The sequence below is a fragment of the Triturus cristatus genome, chromosome 8 (genome assembly GCF_964204655.1).
Source record: "Triturus cristatus chromosome 8, aTriCri1.1, whole genome shotgun sequence".
Taxonomy (NCBI): domain Eukaryota; kingdom Metazoa; phylum Chordata; class Amphibia; order Caudata; family Salamandridae; genus Triturus; species Triturus cristatus.
The window spans coordinates 355419703-355441638 of NC_140591.1; the positions used below are offsets into that span (position 1 = coordinate 355419703).

The 21936-nt window shown below is 46.3% G+C and overlaps 1 protein-coding gene across 2 annotated transcripts in view; it reads left to right on the forward strand.

The window, feature by feature from the left end:
• PDS5B (PDS5 cohesin associated factor B) overlaps positions 1-21936 on the forward strand; it is an 802561-nt gene that overhangs the window by 23590 nt on the left and 757035 nt on the right. For both annotated transcript variants that reach the window (XM_085621687.1, XM_085621686.1), the window contains exon 2: positions 17113-17244. In XM_085621687.1, the coding sequence (XP_085477813.1) occupies positions 17137-17244 (108 nt within the window). In that variant the 5' untranslated portion in view covers positions 17113-17136. The remainder of the gene's footprint in view (positions 1-17112; positions 17245-21936) is intronic.

Sequence of the window (21936 nt, forward strand, 5' to 3'; positions counted from 1 at the left end):
CCCCACCCCTCTTGGGGGTGTAGAAGCAACGATTAGATTTCTGCATGGTAATGGAGGAACCAGTCTTTAAAGCTCGTGGTTGCCCTCAAAAACACACAATCCTATGGCAACCTTGTGCAGATTATAGAGGAATTATTTTGACACAGTCCTCACAGCCCACACTATTAGATAAAGAGGTTTTGCCTCCCAACTAAAAGGGCATCATACACATTGTCACCAAACTAAGGACGGGATTCTATTATCCGAACAGCGGGTGGAGACCTGGACATTTCAAGAGGTCAATACTCCTGCTTTCATTATCGCAGCCGGTTTTCTTTTGCTCTATATTTGTTTCTTTCTTTTTATCTTCTCCTTTGTTCTCTTGCTTTATTTCAGTGGTTCAACTTTGAGCGTACAATATTGCTTATGCCTGCCAATAACGTATCTCACTTTGTATATGTACATAAGTTTATTTAAAAAAAAAAAAAAAAACAGGATAGATTTTTATATGTAATGGGTGCACCTCAGTGTAAGTAAATAAATACTTTATTGCTGTTTAATAAATAAAAATCATTGAAAAATGCTTTGGATTGTGCAGAGAACATGATTGAACCGATTTGATTAATCAATTATATTATCTTCCGGTGACAAATCCACATAATGCACTGCAAGGAGTAATAAAATAACAGTGATACATTATGTTTCAGTTCTGAATTTCACACAGAACGCAAAGGACAACACTACATTATATAAAATGGTAATAAAATATTCTCAGCGTAACTACCTACGCTACCCCCTAGTTTTAAAATTCATACATTAACTATGGCACTGTAACTATGGTATTTTAAAGTGCCACTGTGCAGTTCCTTTCAAGGAGGACATTCTTGCATCAAGCAGCATTCTATATAATTAATTTAAAAGGATAACCTCACAAAGGAACCTACAGTGAACAAACTATTAATTTGAACTTGGGTGTACCTCCGTGTTTAATATGAGCCTGTTCTTGCAGGTCGGACTCGCCGGCAGTCATTTTTGGAGACCGGCACAAATTTTTCCTCATCAAACTATGACCCAGAGCAACAGCGAGAAAAGCACACGGGGGTGGGGGGGGGGGGGCGGGGGGGGGAGGAGGAGGGAGGAGAAGCTAGAAGAGAAATACTGCAAAAATGTGACCACATAACTTCTCTCAATGAACCTCAAGGAATCTTGAATACATGCATGTAATGGTTTTCTCAAGAGCACACTTTTAATCCCCATAACGAATAATACCCATTAGAGTAACCGCTAATGTTGGAATCCGTTGTAGTCGGGTACTCGTCGTAAAGCGCATCATTACCTTGTTAGGGGTGTAAGTCCTATATAAATGCAATTACTAAATAATTAAATGCATACATGCAGGGTTGCATGTTCTAGTTTTTCCTAGGCATAGTAAAAAATGAATGGCTGCCTATTTTTTTTTTTTACCTTAAAGAATATGTCGGGAGCTCTTTAAATCATTAGCAGTACCCGTCATTTTCCGATGTGCTTACTATTTAGACTATTATCGTGTGAATGGATTCCCACTGTGTAAACCTATAACATAAAAAAAAAAGGAAAATTCCTATAAAGTTCTCTGTGCGGCATAGGGTTTGTTGCCTATCTGCATAATTGAACTGTGGCATCGGATCACGGTTAGTTTTTTATAGTCTGTAGTGTGGTGCCTAGGACATATGTCAATTTTCAGTCGTCAAGGGGCATCATTTGGATTGAATCTTTATTGTTGGTTTTTTTTTTTACTGTTGGGCATTTTGAATAATATGTGGCTCAAAAACCCCAAGTCTTATGAAGTTTATTATGAACTCAAGTTTAATTTTACAACTAACCCTTTTGAAATATAATGCATAAATATTTAAGCATGTGCCCAGCATCTCCTGCTAAATGGATCTAATTTATATTTTAGCAAATAATAAATGTGGAACCCGTGTGTTTAAAACATTTTTTATCTTTTCAAAGACCCCCCACCCCCCCTGTGGCGGGGGCGGACTCGACCTAGAATTCCTAGCGCGGGGAGACCCCGTTGGTGTAACCAGGCGCTCTACAAGCTACTAAACGATCTAGTGCTACAAACATTTGCCCTATTATTTGACTGACAGGCAACTATTCCACCACCACGTCCTGTGTTGACCAATTTATAACACAAAGGTCTTGTATAAAACAAATAATGGATTCAAAAACGCTTTTTGGCTGTGGCCATATGCATAGCTTTAGGCTGGTGGTCGATAAACCATCCTTTACAGAATTAATAAACCGACCACCCCTTACATACAAAAATATAGAATTCTCAAAAGCTAACCAGACTTGCATTTTATTAGCACAATCTGGCAGAACATCATCACATGCACAGCTTTTTGTAAAACCTCCAAAGCAGATCCTGTCCTTTTGTTATGACTAAAACACTTAGATTATGTCTAAATCCAAAGCTACATTTGAGGCATCAAAATACGTTTTTAGGTCTCGGCTAGCGTATGCTGCGCAGACTTGCGCAGCCTCGCTGGCGAGATTTAATGTTTTAGGTTAGATTTCTCTAGTGGGCTTTAAGCCCCGCCCCTCCTTTCCATTGGCTGGCGTCACCGTTTATGGTAAACGGTGGCCAGCCATTGGAAAGGAGCGTTTCGTGACGTACACTTTTCGCTTTTATAGCCGTCCCAGTTGGACTGGCTGCCCCGACTTACTGCTGGCGTAAAATGTTTTCTTATCTTTATGGGGCCAAACACATGGCCCCATAAAGATAAGAAACCAGTCATGCGAGTCAGTCCAACCGGGACGGCTCGGGAGCCAGTCCGGGTGCAAGAGCGGGCAGGAGGAGAGCCAGCAATAGTAGCGGGCAGCAGCATGAAGGCGAGCTCAGGAGAGATGCGTGTCGGCGAGGAACCTGAAGGATGGCCCTTTCAGTTGATCTGGGATGATGGATGGACGGAAGGCTCATGATCTCACGACTTGGAACTTACCAGCGCCTGCAGTGAGTACAGCAGTGCTCAGTAGAAGATGGCGGCATTACCTTAGGATGGCCAGCTGCTGCATTGTAGGTCGGTGCGGGTGCTGGTGCCCCCGAAACGGTTGTAGACAATGTCTCCGGACATCATGTGGTGAAGGTAAGCACAACAGCAAGGTTCCGGTTAACAACGTAGGTCACGGGAGCACAGTGTAGCCATGGGTTATTGCTTTGGCGTACCGGGTAAAGTGGTTCGTGCGCCAGAAGAGTTGCTAGAGCACGAGATTTACCAGGAGGCTCTACATTTCAAACGGGGAGAATCCAGCTTGGCATTATTTAGGGCTCAATGCGGCAGACAGTGATTATCTCAGCGCCCCTGCCCTGTTTACTGTTGGGCAGAAACGGTTATCACGAGGTGAGCACAGGCCGTTATTTCGTTTGGTGCGGGGAGCCACCGGCCTATTTACCACGTTAGGATTTTACCTGCTTTGATGCATACCACTAAAATAAATCTGCTTCCAGACCCAAAATGGCGACCTAGCGGTGAGCAAGTCCCCTTGAAGTTTTCCATCAGTTTAAACAAAACGAGAATTCACCCAATTAAAAATGTCCGACAATCTGAAGCAGGGTCTTTCAGTCTCCGTTTAACGTTTACAGTGTTACGGCAGAGACTCTGTTGAATGGAGATAGTTCCCAATACAAGATGGCCGTAACGCCCTCTTATATCCTACAGAAGGTCGGGGGTCAATGAAAGATGGCTGCGCCCATCAGAGGAGTAGCGCGAGCTTTGAGCTGTAGGAACCGTAGAGGCACTGTAGCTGGCCAAGAAGAGGCGCTAACTGAGGTTTCGGGGGCATGGGGACTGGCCCAGAAATTGCGAACGGTGAAGAGAAGTGTGGAAGAGGGACGACTGATAAAGGGGGCGCCAGAAAAAGAGGTGAGGCAGTGCGCAATGATGTGCTATCTGTCGAGTTTTCAGTTTGCCCATGTGCTTACATGCCAACACTTCAGAAGAGCAAAGTGGGAGATTTTTTAGAAAAAATCGGAAGAATGGGGCCTGGAATCGGGTTACTGTCATGTATGGGCTCTGGAAGTGTGCTGCTGCAGGATCGGACATTTGAAACGCAAATGCATGTTTTTTTCTTCATGGAGCGCAAATGGCAGGCAGAGAGAGGGTGATGCAAGTGTTGTGCACTGGCCTGGCAGGTTGCTGGCAGTGCATACACCAACACGCCCCCCCCGTGAGGCAGCCCGAGCTGAAACAGCTTCCCTGGCACACACACACCGCTCCCGAGTACTTCACAGGTCTTTTAAAGACAATTCGCTTGTTAGCGACGCTTTGTTGGTTTTTCACCCCTTCTAGAGCCCCCGCATCGCCACTGACTATTGCTGGAAGAATTAGCACGTTACACAATACCAAGCCCTGTCAGCTGAAACCCTGAGGAATCTGGTTTCTGGATGCTTGAATCGGGAGGCGGGAGACTAGCCTTGAAATCAGTAGTCTCCCGCCTGAATCGGGAGGGTTGGCATGTCTGCATGTGTATCACTTAAATGTTTTCAACGTGTTTTTGTGTGATTTATTTTATTGCATATGCGTGACACTTTAAGTGCAGCACACTTTACTTGAGCACCGGAGGAATTAGAACGACAAGCACAACAAGCATTGAAAATGCAATTGGTATCGCCTTTGATTAAGTTAAAGCCATTTGCTTTGTTAATAGTATTCTATAGCAAAGCAAATGGCTTTAACTTAATCAAAGGCGAGACCTATTGCATTTTTAATGCTTGTTCACCACTGTTACTGCTGGCCGAACCACTTAACTGCTTTCCCAGCCACCACGCAGTAACAAATTCTGTTCAATACAGTGCATTGCTATCGCTTGTCTATTTTTAGGTCTCGCCTGGCGTAGGCTGCGCGCATGCGCAGTCTCGCTGGCGAGATTTAGTGTTAACAGGGTATTTTCTGTAAGGGGCTTTAAGCCCCGCCCCTCTGTTCCAATGGCCGGCGTCACCGTTTATGCTAAACGGTGGCCAGCCATTGGAACAGAGGTGTCGGTGACGTTTTTGCTTGGCTTTTCGAGCCGTCCCATTTGGACGGACTCGCTTGCTTTGCGTTGGTCGCAAAAGGTTTCTTATCTTTATGGGGCCAAACACATGGCCCCATAAAGACAAAACTTTTGGCAGGCGAGGCCGTCCAAGTGGCTCGGCAGAAAAAGCTGAGCAAATACGTCTCATGGCGCGCGCTTGTTTTCCACGTAACCCTCTATTGGCCCGGCAAAGCCTGGGGTACAGGGAAGGTCTGGCATAGCTTTGCACACGACCGCTGGGCCAGGAGTCAGCTGAGAAGAAAAGGCAATCCCGCTTCGAAACAGTGGCAGCACTCAGTCTCGCGATCCCAGCGAACGTTACACCTCTTCTCGTCAGGAGCCAGGTTACGGTCCCTGCCCATCAACTCGTCGAGTAGCTGAGCGGCTGACAACATAATTCAGCCCGCGTACTCAAGCTGTTCGTGTACCTGAAGCCTTTATGCCTGAAACACAAGACGGTCCCTTCCCTGGAATGGTGGCACAAGTGGCGTTGACGCTGACAGAGGACTAATAAGTTGTGCAAAATAACGGGGCCATTTTGAAGTTGTACTGTGACTACATGATTTTTCGGAGCCTTAAGGGATGTTAACCATATCAAACTTGTTTCATACTCATAATATTTGTGGTATCTTTTTGAATGCAACTACATGTATATTTTAGAATACTACAAAACACAGGCCCATGAAGATGTTCCACAAAAAACAGCATTTTATTTCAGATAACTATTGAACAGATCAAAAATAAACTAATTATTTGACGGAGAATCAGTTAATAGGGGGCGGCGCTTAGTGCGATTGCCGTGCGGCGGCACATTTCTTCTCCCAGAATGCAACTGTATTTAGAAGTCCGTTGCTAGTAAACACGAGCAGAGTACGCTAGAGCACGGATCTCAGTGTACAAGTAGGTAAGCTCCCCTCCTATTGGTGTGACGTTTATGGCCTTTCCTAAACCCGACTAATCCAGTCACCTTCTAGAACCGCACAAAAATACTGTTCTCTGTTGAAGAACTATCTTGATAATTTAGCGTCTGAACCCCTCCCGTCCACAATGCTTGACCCCTTGTGTCCACAACGCCTGACCCCCCCCTTGTGTCCACAACGCCTGACCCCCCCCTGTGTCTACAACGCCTGACCCCCCCCCCCTGTGTCCACAACGCCTGACCCCCCCCCCTGTGTCCACAACGCCTGACCCCCCCCCTGTGTCCACAACGCCTGACCCCCCCCCCTGTGTCCACAACGCCTGATCCCCCCCCCTGTGTCCACAACGCCTGATCCCCCCCCCTGTGTCCACAACGCCTGATCCCCCCCCTGTGTCCACAACGCCTGACCTCCCCCCTGTGTCCACAACGCCTGACCTCCCCCCTGTGTCCACAACGCCTGACCTCCCCCCTGTGTCCACAACGCCTGACCTCCCCCCTGTGTCCACAACGCCTGACCTCCCCCCTGTGTCCACAACGCCTGACCTCCCCCCTGTGTCCACAACGCCTGACCTCCCCCCTGTGTCCACAACGCCTGACCTCCCCCCTGTGTCCACAACGCCTGACCTCCCCCCTGTGTCCACAACGCCTGACCTCCCCCCTGTCTCCACAGCGCCTGACCTCCCCCCTGTGTCCACAACGCCTGACCCCCCCCTGTGTCCACTGACCCCCCCCCTGTGTCCACAACGCCTGACCCCCCCCTGTGTCCACAACACCTGACCCCCCCCTGTGTCCACAACACCTGACCCCCCCCTGTGTCCACAACGCCTGACCCCCCCCTGTGTCCACAACGCCTGACCCCCCCCTGTGTCCACAACACCTGACCCCCCCCTGTGTCCACAACGCCTGACCCCCCCCTGTGTCCACAACGCCTGACCCCCCCCTGTGTCCACAACGCCTGACCCCCCCCTGTGTCCACAACGCCTGACCCCCCCTGTGTCCACAACGCCTGACCCCCCCCTGTGTCCACAACGCCTGACCCCCCCTGTGTCCACAACGCCTGACCCCCCCCTGTGTCCACAACGCCTGACCCCCCCTGTGTCCACAACGCCTGACCCCCCCTGTGTCCACAACGCCTGACCCCCCCTGTGTCCACAACGCCTGACCCCCCCTGTGTCCACAACGCCTGACCCCCCCTGTGTCCACAACGCCTGACCCCCCCTGTGTCCACAACGCCTGACCCCCCCTGTGTCCACAACGCCTGACCCCCCCTGTGTCCACAACGCCTGACCCCCCCTGTGTCCGCAACGCCTGACCTCCCCCCTGTGTCCGCAACGCCTGACCTCCCCCCTGTGTCCGCAACGCCTGACCTCCCCCCTGTGTCCACAATGCCAGACCCCCCCCTGTGTCCACAACGCCAGACCCCCCCCCCCTGTGTCCACAACGCCAGACCCCCCCCCCCTGTGTCCACAACGCCAGACCCCCCCCTGTGTCCACAACGCCAGACCCCCCCCCCGTGTCCACAACGCCTGACCCCCCCCCTGTGTCCGCAACGCCTGACCCCCCCCTGTGTCCGCAACGCCTGACCCCCCCCTGTGTCCGCAACGCCTGACCCCCCCCCCTGTGTCCGCAACGCCTGACCCCCCCCCTGTGTCCGCAACGCCTGACCTCCCCCCTGTGTCCGCAACGCCTGACCTCCCCCCTGTGTCCGCAACGCCTGACCTCCCCCCTGTGTCCGCAACGCCTGACCTCCCCCCTGTGTCCGCAACGCCTGACCTCCCCCCTGTGTCCGCAACGCCAGACCCCCCCCCCCTGTGTCCACAACGCCAGACCCCCCCCCCTGTGTCCACAACGCCAGACCCCCCCCCTGTGTCCACAACGCCAGACCCCCCCCCGTGTCCACAACGCCTGCCCCCCCCCCGTGTCCACAACGCCTGACCCCCCCCCGTGTCCACAACGCCTGACCCCCCCCCTGTGTCCACAACGCCTGACCCCCCCCCTGTGTCCACAACGCCTGACCCCCCCCCTGTGTCCACAACGCCTGACCCCCCCCCCTGTGTCCACAACGCCTGACCCCCCCTGTGTCCACAATGCCTGACCCCCCCCGTGTCCACAACGCCTGAACCCCCGTGTCCACAACGCCTGACCCCCCCCGTGTCCACAACGACTGACCCCCTCCCCTGTCCACCACGCCTGACCCCCCTTTCCAATACTCAAGGATTAGGAAGGTGGGTGCCTCGACGTGCTACAACCCCCCGCGGATCCTGGTAGGTGGGAGCGTCCATCATTTTAGTCTCCAAGTCCAATGACCCCTTGAGCCCAGGCGTGGACCCCCGTGTCCTGACATGGACCCCGGTGCCCTGGCATGGTCCTCCGTGCCGTAGCATGCTCTGGCATGGCCCCCGGTGCCCGGGCGTGGACCCCGGTGCCCTGGCATGCTCGGGCATGGACAGACCCTAGGTGCCCTGACATGCCCAGGCATGAACGCATGGTGACTGACCACCGCGGGCACTCCGTAAGGAGGTGTCCGAGAGGCACAGATATTCCCCCGTTGGACACAATCCTAGCAAGGGCCATTGAGCATGAGAAGGCATGCTTCACGGGGCCATGCTTTGAATGGGCACGGTACAACCCTGGCAATGGCATGAGTGAATGGTACGCAGATGTGCCTGACCCTGGCACGCCAACTGCATTTCACTGCTGGGAAGCCTGCAAACATAAAGTTAGGTGGTATAGACACGTGCCTAACTGGTGACTGCGGACCTAACTTCCAATCTCAGCATCATTGTTTCACCAAATTGTGTGACCCCGGGCACATCATTTTGTCCTCATATAAGCTATCATCTTAACGCCAAACCATGAGAGGCGCTTGGAGACAGGCTGACGGCAGTGGCACGAGTTATATCAAATATAAAACCAGCATTTACAATGCAATAGGTCTCGCCGTTACGAGAGTTTCAGCTATTGGCATTGTAAATAAGAATGCCTTTTATTTATGTTTTTACAACAAAAATAAAAGGCATTATTATTTGCAATGTCAATAGCTCAAACTCACGTAAATGCGAGACCTATTGCATTGCAAATGCGTGTTTTTTATATGTTGGAACGAAAAGGACTAAATAATACATTGGCCTCTGACGTGTGTAGTAAGTACGTTGCGACAACCATCTTGAACACAATTAAATCCTCACTTTTTTCATCCACTGACCGGCTTGACACCTGCAAAATTGGAAATCAAATATACAAATAAATTGCATATCTTAGATGCTAAAGCTCATCAGATGTCTTCGACACTTCAGTTATTTCTCATAGTGAAACCATTTTTCAAACAAATTTCTACAGTGATATACATTTTTATTTGGAAAGAATGGTAAACGTACATTTGGAAGTTTTAGATCCTATTAAACATTGTCTCTTCTCCGAATTTTATCTTGCTCACTTTGGTCTTCTTTATTCTTTAGGCACAATGCATTTGACTATCATTTTCTTTTGTGTACAGTGTGAAAGACGTAATTTTGCAATTTGTGGCACACAAGTGGGTTCAATTCCCCTCTGATTTTCGGCCATATCTAATTTGCAGTGGAGGCTACTATCTGAAGCTGACATTCCAGAGAAGAGAAGGGTATAGGGTTTGCTCTTAAACACCTTATATAACATTTAGCTGGGATTTTGTACGAGCTTATGGTTACATGATGATGCTATCCCTTTTCCGTGTGGAGGTAAAAAAGACTTCTTTGGTTCCACAGTGATTGTTGATCCTAACTTATCCGCATGAGTAAAGATTTCCATGGTGTGACTGCCGGGTAGTGCCTAGCGTGAAACCATTTAATGGGTTAAGGGTCGAATTAAATCACTTCCAGTCCAGGGGCCACTGTATTTGTTGGTCAGGGCGGTGCTTCTTAGTCGGGTCACATGGGACAATGTCATTTCTGGGAAGGGACCAAGCAGGCAAGCCCACAAGTGGTGTCACTTGTGGACCTCGAAGAGGGACCATAAAAGTGTGGCACCTGCCACTTTGAGTTTGATGTAAAGCAGCCCATTATACTACTCTAAACTTCTAAACTCTTGCCAACAGAAACATTAAGCCACGTGAATTTTTATGAACCCAAGTAAAATATTCTGCTGTAGCTCTAGAACTTTAAAAAGTGTATTTTTAATTTCCAAGCTTTATGTAGCACAGGCCTCTAAAATTTTCATTCTGCTTCATACCAAATCAAAATTCCGCCTAGAAGAGGACCAAAAGCTGCATTAATACACTCTTATTACTAATTGTCATGTTTCTTTTTTTTTTTTTTGAAAATTTTATTGAACAATAAATCAATTACAAGCATGGGCCTACAACCACCAGGGCCGGCCGCTAGATTCAGAAAGGATCATACAGTTCTTAAGGCAGTAGTCGACTCCCGGGGCCCAGTCCCGTACAAGGCTCCGGATAGTCCTAAGGAAGCAGGATACATAGGTTTAACATAAATAACAAATAATAACAAAAGGCGAGGCATAAGGACACAAAGTGTGGGTCAGGCTACCTCCGGGGGACTCTACTTCAGACCTTCAAATAGCTATCAAGAGGAAGGAGTACTGATAGGTCGGGGGGGGGGTCACGGGAGAGGAACGTCTATATTCGGTTATTCCAAAAGTCGCAAGGAACCATCAAGGGTCAGGGGGACAAAGCAATATCAGTGTCCACTAGGGGGGGAGTACAGATACCCCCACGATACGTGTTCCATTGCCCCCAGATTCTACCCCATGCCCCAGGTTTACCACGAGCCACATACACAGTCTTCTCCCTGAACATGCACCAGTCCATGTTCTCCTTCCATACGGACACGGTGGGAGGCCGCTGGGAACCCCATAGCTGCGCTATATCTCTCTTGGCAATCATGTTCCCCAGGGCCGCCCACCGAGTCTGAGCCGCGTTATAATCATTGGGCTCCCACACATTCAGGACACAGCGACGCACCTCTGGCAACAGCGCAACCCCGGTGACTTGTCCCATGACCACATGAACCCGGCGCCAGTATTCAGCCACCTCGCGGCACTCCCAAAGGATATGGAGAAAGGTGGCACTGAGCCCACATCCCCGCTTACAGAGCCCGTCTTCAGAAAATCCCATTGAGACCAAACGGGGACCCGTCACATACACCCGGTGGAGAATCTTAAGCTGGACCAGGCGGAGACGGGCTGGAATGGCTACTTCCTTGGGGGACGACAGTGCGGACTGCCAGTCCTCGTCGTCCAGTTCCACCCCATCCCCCGTCCACGCCTCCCGGAGGCGCACCAAGAGGTCAGCCCGATTATTGATAAGTTTTTTATAAATTAAAGAGATAGTACTGTCGGGGACATGACCATCGAGTATGCGGTCCTCGAGGGGCGAAGAAGCCGGGATCTTGGTCCCCTCCCCAAAAACAGAGAGCAGGGCATTCCGAACCTGGGCGTAGCGAAAGAACTCCCTTTCCGTAAGTTCGTATTCGCTCTGGAGCGCCGCGAATGTTTTAACCGCACCCTTAATCCATAAGTCTCCCACTCTACTAATAAATTGTCATGTTTCTTAACTAACATTAAAACTTGTTCCAAAGAGAAATCATAATGGTGTATTTGTAGTGTTTTCTCTCAATTTATCAGCTAGGCAGTTGCTAAAACTGTTCATGTGGTGACAGGGTGTCTCTCGTGTCATTCTACACCAAACCTACAGCCATGAATCCGTTACTACATTTTAGTAGCTTTCACCCCCGGTGTCAGAAGGATGGAATTCCAATCAGTCAATTTCTCCGATTGAGAAGAAATTGTACTATCATCATGGACTTCATGACCCAACTGCAGATCCTGAAGCACAAACTTATTGCAAGAGGCAATCCAGCTAAATTGATCAAAGACCCCTTGAAGAGAGCGAGATACTACGACCGGGAGAACATGTTCAGACCCAACAACAAAGAACAGCAAGATAAATTGGTTTGCGTGACTAACCGCTCTAACATCAACAACAAAATTCGCCACATTATCAGTACGCAATGGCACCTACTCAATATCGACAGTGATCATAAACTGCCCAGACCTCTCTTTGCATTTAAGAGAAATAAGAACCTACATAATCTCATAGTCCGGGCAAAGAGAACTGACAAGGAGAACTTCTGCCAAAAATCCATCATGCGGGTGACACCATTAAAGGTAACCACAAATGTGGTTCCTGTCAAGCCTGCCTCAATGCCATAGTGGCTGATAAACAATAGAACTGTGTTCCTTAAGGACATGACCAACTGCTGCTCTTCCAACATAATTTACCTTATTGTATGCCAATGTGGTTTGGCCTATGTTGGCGAAACTGGCTGCGAATGTAGGAAGAGGATTGGCAAACATAAATCCAACATTCGGATCGTCATACATTCAGCTCCGATGGTGAATCACTGGAAGGAAGCGAACCATACAAAAGGCGAACTGAGTTGGTTGGCCTAGGAGAATAATACCTCAGCAGGGTAGGGACACCACTGCCATCTGTAGGAAAAGAGAAGTCTTTGGGATTTTCACACTCCAAACTAGAGATAAGGGTTTGAATGAACAAATTCCATGGAAAAATGCGATACTTGAGTAGTCCCCTCCCCTCTTTTATTCTCAGGGCTATTGCGTTTATACTTTTGTCTGAACTTGCCCTGCTGCCCTCTTCTCACCGGGTCTGGGATCGACACACGAGTGTCTCCATGTTTTTGGTTATTCCATCTTTGGCGTGCTTATCGCTGTACCGAGATATTGGCCCCTGTTTTCTGGACGGGGTCCGGCCCCAACTTTTCTCCCCTCTTTCCCCCCCCCCAGCCCCCCCTCCCTCCATCAGGGTCCACGACTTCACCATGACCCCTTCGTTGCCGGTTTGTTTTGTCATCGCTGTTATCTGGTATTTCTTCTCATCCAGCTTAGGATCACCCTCATCTGATTTGTACTGTGGACCGTTGCATTCTAGCTATCTCTTCTGACAGGATTTCCAGCTTCCCTGGAGACACGTAGCCCTTGTGAGATGGTGGTAACTTGCCCCCTCTAGGTCCCCATTGCCTTTATTATCGTGATACCTGTAATTAACAGTCACCCTTCCAAGATGGCTGCATATTTCTGCCTATTTTTTCCTTTTGATATTTTGGCTGTGCTTGCTGACTCTTCTTGTACTGCATGTGTTACATCCACAGGAACTCTTCGGAATCGGGGCGATGCTCAAAGGGATCCACCTCTTGACATACCCAACTCTGACGCACAACGCACAGAGTATTGAGGCGATCAAGTGAGGGAAAGGAATTGGGGTAGGAACAGAGGGGAATGGGATACCTGCAAACAGAAAAACACATTGATTAATACAGGTCTACATATCTGACTACTCTCATAGGATCTCACTAATGTGTCTAGTACCTGCAAACCAAGTTCCGCCTGCCGCGGTGTTCCTCTATCAAAACTCTCTACCCAGTAGTGATACTGCTCGCAACTGGAGGAAGATTTACCTATAATAAAAAGCACAACACAAGTTAACACTGCATTCAGCCTCCCTTCACCTCTAGGTAAACACCTCCCTTACACATACATATCCTAGCTGTCGCATTCCCAGCAAAAATAAAACCTGAGTAAAGAAAAAATAAGGAAAGTGTCACAACACTAGTAAAAAGTTATGAGGAGTCGGTAAAGCAATGTCCAGAATCCTTGTTCCAAAGAGTTCAGTAAGGATCAAGCGTCAGGAAACCTTGGGTGGAGAGCAAAAGAAGTACAGCCATTCAAGAGTTCATAAAAAAGTCCAGACTCATAACTAATAGGCTCCTTGGTTAGAGCGGAAAATGAAACAAATCACACAGGAGTCTTAAATGTTAAACCCTGTATGCAGAGACACAATGTTAAAGGCATTCAAAGCTCCCGCCAACAGTACCTTCCCGGGCTGCTTCTCGCCGTGGGTCTTTCCTTGCCCAGTAACGTTCCCCTAGACAAGAGGCCACTTGAGCCCACGCAGCATTCGGCCACCAACAGCCGTTGGATCCACTTCCTGGCCGTATACGATATTGCTCCAGAAACTCCAATGCGCTTCTCCCAGCGAGAGCGCTACCCTCGGTGCTAGCTGCCGAGAACCTGCAGACTCCGGTTTGGATTCCAACCACGAGTTTGCAAGTATCAAACAACGGCTCTTCCTGGAAAACCAGCAGGTGGCCGTAACTCTCATTAATCCCCTGCAACTTTTCCTCGTTTCAGAACGGAAAAATCCAAAACGTGCAGCAGCAAGGAACACAGTCCTTCACGTTCAGAATTACGCCAGGAGGCCCCTCCTTCTAAAAGGCTTTCTGGTACTTGTAGTTCAGGGGGTATTTTTCTTCGTAACGAAACATATAGCAGGCGCAAGGAGTTAAACCATGACAGCCAGGAAGGTTTTCTCTCTTCCCTGTGTAGTCTCCATCTACCATGGTCCACTCTGTGTTGGGACCTGGATCAGAGGAGAACGTTTCTGACATGGCAATTTTTGTTTTTTTACTCTGGCATTAATCTTTGCCAACTCTATTTGAGCATTGTCTATATTGTCGGCCATATCTGGGTTTGGCAGTACTTCTGTATGTTAGATTTTTATTTTTAATTCCTTTGGTCTCGTTTGTGCCCCGACCATGATCTGGATGGTAATTTTTCCATTTACTTTAATTGTCTTTTTACGTCATTTTTATCTCTTCTAATATTGCGCCCATGCGTGTGTGTTGCAGCGAGGATAGTTTATTCATCGTCCCAACATGCTGAGCTCTATTTAGAGCCCGCAGAGTTTTCCGGCCCCTGTTCACCGAGGGATGTTATCCAACGGCCTCCTTGCGGCTTTGGCTCTGGAGTAAATGGACGGGATGAGCGTGCTTTGCCATATCCCATTAATTGAGGTAAATGTGGGGCACTTTGAGCCTGAGAATTATTTTCGCCCATATAGCCCGCTTTTTGCAAATGCCGAACTTTATTGTTTGTTTGTAAGGCCCCGGGGACTAACCACGCCATGCACACCTGGACCAGCGTATTCTCCAGAGGGGTGTCAGTTGCCTACAGGATTAGCTCAGTCTTATTGGCCCATGCGGTTGGCGATGCCTGCCCAAATGCAAGCACTGCCTTTTAGCTCTGCGTGTTTGATCTATTCAAGTTTTTGCTGTGAGTCTGTCATTTCAAGACGGAGTGGGAAGGTCCATTGGCTGTTCCTTTGGGAATATGTAGTTTGGCTGTTCTCATGTTTATTCGTTCAGACCATAGGCGAATACCAGCACTTTTAATCCTTCTATGTCGTGGAGGACTTTATTTTTAATCTTTTCCATTCACCCTTCCATGATTGTTCACTTGGTCAGGCCCCTTTTATCTCCCTTGATTTCCCTTCTTCACTCATATTTGAGGCTCTGGGCTACCCCTTGATCGATCTAGGCATGTCTGTTCCTCAGGAGCCTTTAGTGCTGGTCATTTCTTCTTTTTTAGAGGGCATCTCTCAAGGACGTATCTCTATAAAAAATACCTTTCCTCGCACCCCATAATGCTGGAAGCATCGGGCCAGTATAAGGTTCCCCTAATCCATCTGTTCGGCTGATTCTCGTGGTCCTTAGTTGGATGACCCATCTTTTTTATTCTCCATGGCTGCTCGCTATCCTCATCCTTCCTGGGTAAGTGAGATATATAGATTGTGAGAGGGTAAATATATCAGGCGCCCTATTGTTTGGTCGTATGGACCTTTGAATCAACTGGCTTGACTTACATTTTTGTTTTGTCTTTTTATATCTGCCTTCCTTGATAGGACATCTGTTCACTCCGCCTTTTTTCTGTGATGCACTTGGATTAGTATGGCGTGTTATTGTTCCTGTGGTAACTCTGGTACAGTCCAATGCTTTCCAGGTGTCTATCCACGTGTTGGTGAAGAGTTGAAAGGGCTAGTTTTCCTATACACATTTCTTATTTTAATCACTTTGTAGGTGTGCAGTTTTCTATTCCATTTACCTATGGGCATTTTTGGTATTTATTTTTCTTTTCTTTTCTCCTTTTTTACCTGACACCACTATGTTCCATGCACGCCTTCAGATTTTCTACTTGATACCCTTGTTTATCCGTTTAGTTTCTAACCCCCCCTTATTATTCTCCCTTCAGTGTCATTCAAATCTACATAGTGGTCACCATGGTACCATACATGAACAGTTTTTTTTTCTTCTTTTTTTATATTTCCCAGGTGTTCCTTTTTGTTTCAACTTGTTATTCCATCTTACTGCGACCTGAAGAAGGTGAGACCCACCATTGGTGGTCGCACACCGAAACGCGCGTCGGCGCTGGAGTTCTCTGTTTTCCCTGTCTCCCCCTGAGACTTTCTCGTTATGACATCCACTGAATTGTGTAATTAAATTGTGTCAACATGTTGCTCCATCCAATGAAATGATATTGTGTTGATGGTATTACCATCCTATCATATTGTATATTGTGGTCTAAAACAGCTATATCAGTGCCCTTAGCCTTGTGTGGGTGGTAACCAAATGATGGGATTCGGAGACCGTTGGACATGTATGGCTCTATTTTTATGTGCGAATAAATGAGTATGGATTGGTTGGAGAGAATGAGTGGTTTGTAGTGTGAATTGTGCTCCTGGGTGTCTCGTAATATTTTGTATATTATTGAATATTTATCTACTGTATATATTATGATTTTTTTGTGATTTGATACAATAAATTTGATGCAACTAATCTCAAATATTTTTTGCTTGAAACTTGTTAGTTTTTTTTACACTGTATTGCTTTACTGTGGGTATATGTTGATTTAGCATTTCTCCAATATTTTTCAGGGAGTGTTTTTCTTTTTTTGTGAGTATTGCGTGTAATTTCCCCTGCCTATGTATTTTTTGTACTTTCAATGTGACCTGCTGTAAATTTATGACAATATTGTCAGTAAATTGAACACAAAACGGAAGGTGCCCATTGGAATGTGGGTTTATTGTGTAAGGGTCCTCATTTGAATCACACTTGTAGCTTCACTGAAGGGGATGGAAGTTTAGTGAAGATCACTAGTCCTGAGGGTAGGAACGTTTTTAGAAAATTCCAAGTATGCAGTTGAAGGTTGTTGGAGAGAAGGGATTTAAGTAATGCGTGTAAAAAAGTTTCTTCAAATTATTCATTGCTTAAAAAACAGAACATTTAACTAATTGTTTCTTTTTACAGGATTGAACCACATACACTGTAATCATGTCCCATTCAAAATCAAAAAGCAATGATGGAAAAATCACTTACCCACCGGGAGTCAAAGAAATCTCTGATAAAATTTCAAAAGAAGAGATGGTACGACGATTGAAGGTTAGTACATCGATAACTTACTAGATCATTCTTGAAGACATGGAAATCAAGTGCACATTCTACTTTGCACTATACCCGGTTGTTTTAATCCTCCACATTTGTGTGATTTCTCTCTCTTCCCCTCAATTTTCAAATTAAACAATGTGTTTTTCTGTACCGTGTAAAAGGCACACAGAATGTTCATTTGAGACTTGTACATGTAGCCTGTGACTTGTCGCAGACATAATTGCTTTTGTTTTTACTCCTGACTGCGCTGTCAGGAATTATGCTCACACTATACCTGTACTGCTAGAAAAAAGATATAATGCATTGTTCTATTGGTATACTTTAAGTTGAAGTATCCCCTTTTGTTTGATCAGACATATTTTTTTTTTTAAATGACCACCATCTCTGTAAATGTGTTTTAAGATAATTTTTCAACAAATTTACTTTCTGTGCCTTCCACCCAAAGCAAGCCTTACACCCTTAACAGCCTCTACATGTACTGAGAATGATTCATATACTGGAGAACATTTTTAAAGCCGCAATTTCTGTTTAGAACTAAAGTAACTTCTCCGATCATGAACTATAACGATGCTTCCTCTGTTTTAAGCTAAGAAAGCATCTCATTGGATCCGTTAAAAAGTATATTTTATGGAGTTTCCTAGTGGATGAAACCGAAGCAAGATTATATTGCATACAGTGATCAAAACCTATACTGTGGGATCTCTCCAGGAGAATCATGCTAACAAATATAATCATGATCGTAAGTAATATACAGGACTTTAAAGAAGGAGACTATGCTGTTAAATCGAAAGCCAGTGCAGTACGTAGCGAGTGGCTGAGACATGTTTACACATTCTCAGATTGCAGACTAGGTGGATGGAAAAAAGTTGAATACGCTGCAAGTTTGACTGCCAAATAGGCATCACAATATGAAGGCCATTTCCATATTCAAGGTAGTAAGACAAGATCTTGATCTCAGACGCTTAGCCTTGGGTACTGGGCATGGCAGTGTGCCCCCAGCAGCTGGCCTAAGATTTGACAGCCAAACCAGTGTCTGCAGTGACGCTCTGAAAGATTGACTTTTTTTTAAAGAGAGATTGTTGCCATGAGTGGCAGCATGTTTCAGTGACAAAACCCCTGCATGCTACTTTTGGCAGGACCAGGAAAAACCTCCACGATAGGGACAGGATCAGAGCTTTTATGTGTAACTGGTGTTGAGAAAGCGAGAGTTCCCAACGTGTGGCTATGGATGCCAGTGGTGTTTGGAGGAAGCTCCAAGCTACCAAATAAATCCATTCAAAGTGGTGAAAAGTGTTGAGAGAAATAACATGTTGGGTAAGCAGCGTCTTCCAGGAGATGCTGTGTTACTAACAGGTACTTCTTTTTGTCTGCTTTATTCACTACTTTAAGGCATGATATTTTCAGTAGGAATTGTATGATAGCGAGTCAGTAGAAAGAAACTTGCATATTTATGTATAGGGAAGCTAGCCTTTAAGCTTTCTTAAATCCAGGCGAATGCAAGGTTTGATAGACGTAAAAGGTATACTGAAAACCATAGGCAGGCTAAAATAGCAAGGATTCCGGACTTCGGTGGCTTCACTCTGACTTTTAAAACATTTGGATGAATAGAATCAATGAATTATTCTATTCTTGACTGGAAGGTCTGTTCCTCAGAGCGATGAGTGATTCCAAGATTTTGATGTCCCCGAAACCTGGTAAGGACACTGTTGATGTAGCTTGTACATCCTATATTTGTTCCCTCATCCAGGGTTTCAAATGCTTTGTAGAAATTATGGTGGCCTGAGGCGATAGCCTTATGCCCCACATCATCCACTCTTACCAGTTGAGCTTTGCCTCTGTTTTACAATGTAGCAATAATGCTAAAAAAGACACTGCATATAGTGGGCAATTATTGCTATCCTTATTGAGGACACTTTAAAGATTCTTGCTCTGCTTTTTATTGAAATCAATAAACACATTTAACTTAAATAAATAAAAACATTTTAACTTTAAAACCGATTCTGGCCAGTCCGAGAACAAGAGTCAGACTTAAAGGACATTGGTTTCTAGTAATTAGCTAACCAGCTGGTGAGATGGTTCTTGGCTGGCAACCCAGTCAAAGACTGTACTTTTTCATCTGAGGGGGTGACCATTCCCTTTTTCATCAGTAGAGGAACAGGCCGAAGAAAGTGTTGATGTCTGTGATACCCACAACTGTGAGCAGTGTCAGGACCTGCGAGAGTGGTACCATGCAGATATCTAGGAATCCAGATTTAAGCTTTGATAGAGTAGAGGCAACGTCTTCCTCAGGCATCCTCATCAGAGCAAATGGAGATGACTATATTAAAATTAAACCTTTGGCTCTTGAGAAAGAGTAGCCTGAATGGAAATTTAGATTATGGGCTGATTCCCAGGCGAACTGCAAAGTTAACCCTTCTCAAGTAAGTAAGATTCGTAATGCTTTAACTGGACTCTGTAGAAGTCGCAACCTTATCTTTTGTACGAAAGGCCCCACTTTGATGCGTAATTGGTTTTAGCTACAAAGCCTCCCCATTTTTCACATTCAACACCTCATTCAAGGGGGGAATGGCTAACTAAAAAGATGCGGCTGACTGAAATAGACATAGGCATTCTGAACATGTTCCTACTTCGCAGGGGCCTTAACCTCGACACCGCACTGAATAAAGACCTGATCTGGTAGCAGTAGCTATTCATACCCCAGATACAACCATTGACTTCAATAAGCCTTTTGCCATTGATGGAGAGCTTCTCCATTATGTAAACCTTGGAGACTCAATATAAAGGTAGATGAGGAGAAATGAATGTTTCTATGAGTTTTTTGGGCCTCCTCTTTAGATCCAGTTGGGCACACATTTTATCTGCCTTCTAGTTTCCACCCCAACAGTTTTTTAACGCGAGAATGACTCCCCTTCAAACAGCCACTTGACTCCTTTCCGAGCTAGTTAACTCATCGATTAATTTCTAGACACTGTTTTGGAGAGGCCTCTCTGATGCATGAAAGCAGTTGCTCATCTGAAGTGAACAATCCAGAGATGCCAATTTGTAAAGATTATGTTGAAGGATGCTCCAGGAACATGTGTAGTACCATTGTGTACATATTCACAATGAATAACACTGATTCATTTGCTCACACAACTAAATCTTTTTAGTGTCTATCATTGAGCCCACCACATATCATAAATTACTCAAAGAACATAAAGAATAAAAGTAAAATCCAATCATTCACCTCAGACACGTTTACCGAAGAATAAATCCTATTGTTAAGGCCACACTTGAGCTTCAACATACACATTCAAGACTTGCTATGTGAATGTCTGGCCAACCCACACGTAAAGTTAATAAGTAGAGAAATTGGACACAAAAAAAAGACTATATATTTGTATGTATGAAAGGGCTGTTGGTATAAAATACAATCCACAAGTGATAGGAGAGCTATTTTGATTCGGGGAACAGAATTGTATTGTGAAGTAGTGTTATTTTAAGGTCTGCGTCTTCAACTCTTTATTAGTTTAGAGCACTGTTTTGGCAGTCCTGATGAATGCTGGAATTTTGTTCCTGATCCTCGGTGTGTAGATTGAGAAGGCCTGCTGCCCCGTTTTCTCTCTCTCTTATACACTCTGTATTCTCTGGTCTGACGTCTTTGCTGTAGGTGTGCCAAGCACTATCAGAGACTGTGAGATTATCTCCAAGAATATGGGCTGTCAGCAGTACTGGCTTTGCAAATGATGCAGCTGGATTTGATGATTAAGCTTGCTGGCAAGATGAGCCAAAGAAGTTCCATCGTAACAGGGCTGATGTTATCATATTCCTCCAGGCCCTTGATTGGACGTGCAGTGGGGTGTATGATGACCCTAATGTGGGACCTAGGAGGCATAGAGCAGGGTGTTACCAGCATCCAGATGCAAGAGTATGAGGACTTGTGCAGTCCTCTCTCTCTCTTTATTTTAAAGAGCGAGCTGGCACGAAGTAATTTTTGTTGTTTGGCAGTATGTTCCTTGATGATAATGTTCGTGTCCAGGGTGAATGCAAGTGGCTTGGCAATCAATGGATGTTTGTGTTAGAAGCCATCATGATTCATGTTATTGAGTGAGGTTTGTTCTATTTCTTGTGTTTGGCAAATAGCAGGAATTCGATTTTGGTGGGGTTGAGCTTCTTGTGGGTGCTGCGGAAACACTGCCTGCATGAGCTGCAGGCGGCGTTGGAGGTGTTGGATGTCTGGAGTGGAGGAGACTTTCATACAGAGTTGTGTATCATCAGCATAATGGTTACTTTTTAATGCAGTTATCTGTGGGGGTTTCCAAAGAGACTCCATGTGGAGGTTCATGATGACGGGACATTGTGGAACAATGGGGGACTCCGCATGGTATAGAGATCTGGAGGTACCCATGTGAATGAATTTGTGTGGGTTAGAAACGTAGGAGAACAGTGGAGGACATTGCCGGGGAATTCTGAGACTCCAGGGTGTGGATGAGGGTGGGATGGTCGACTGTCAAAGGCAGCTGAGAATTCCAGCAATATCAGGATGGCAGCGGAGTCCTCTTGAGTGGTCCGACGGGCATTTTCTGCATTTTCACTCCTGGCTACTATCCAATACTTATGTAGTCCAAAGCAATGTTCGTTTTGAACCATGTACCATCCTTTACAGAGGGTCTTTATCAGTGTAAATGTCGCAAGACAATTATGGTA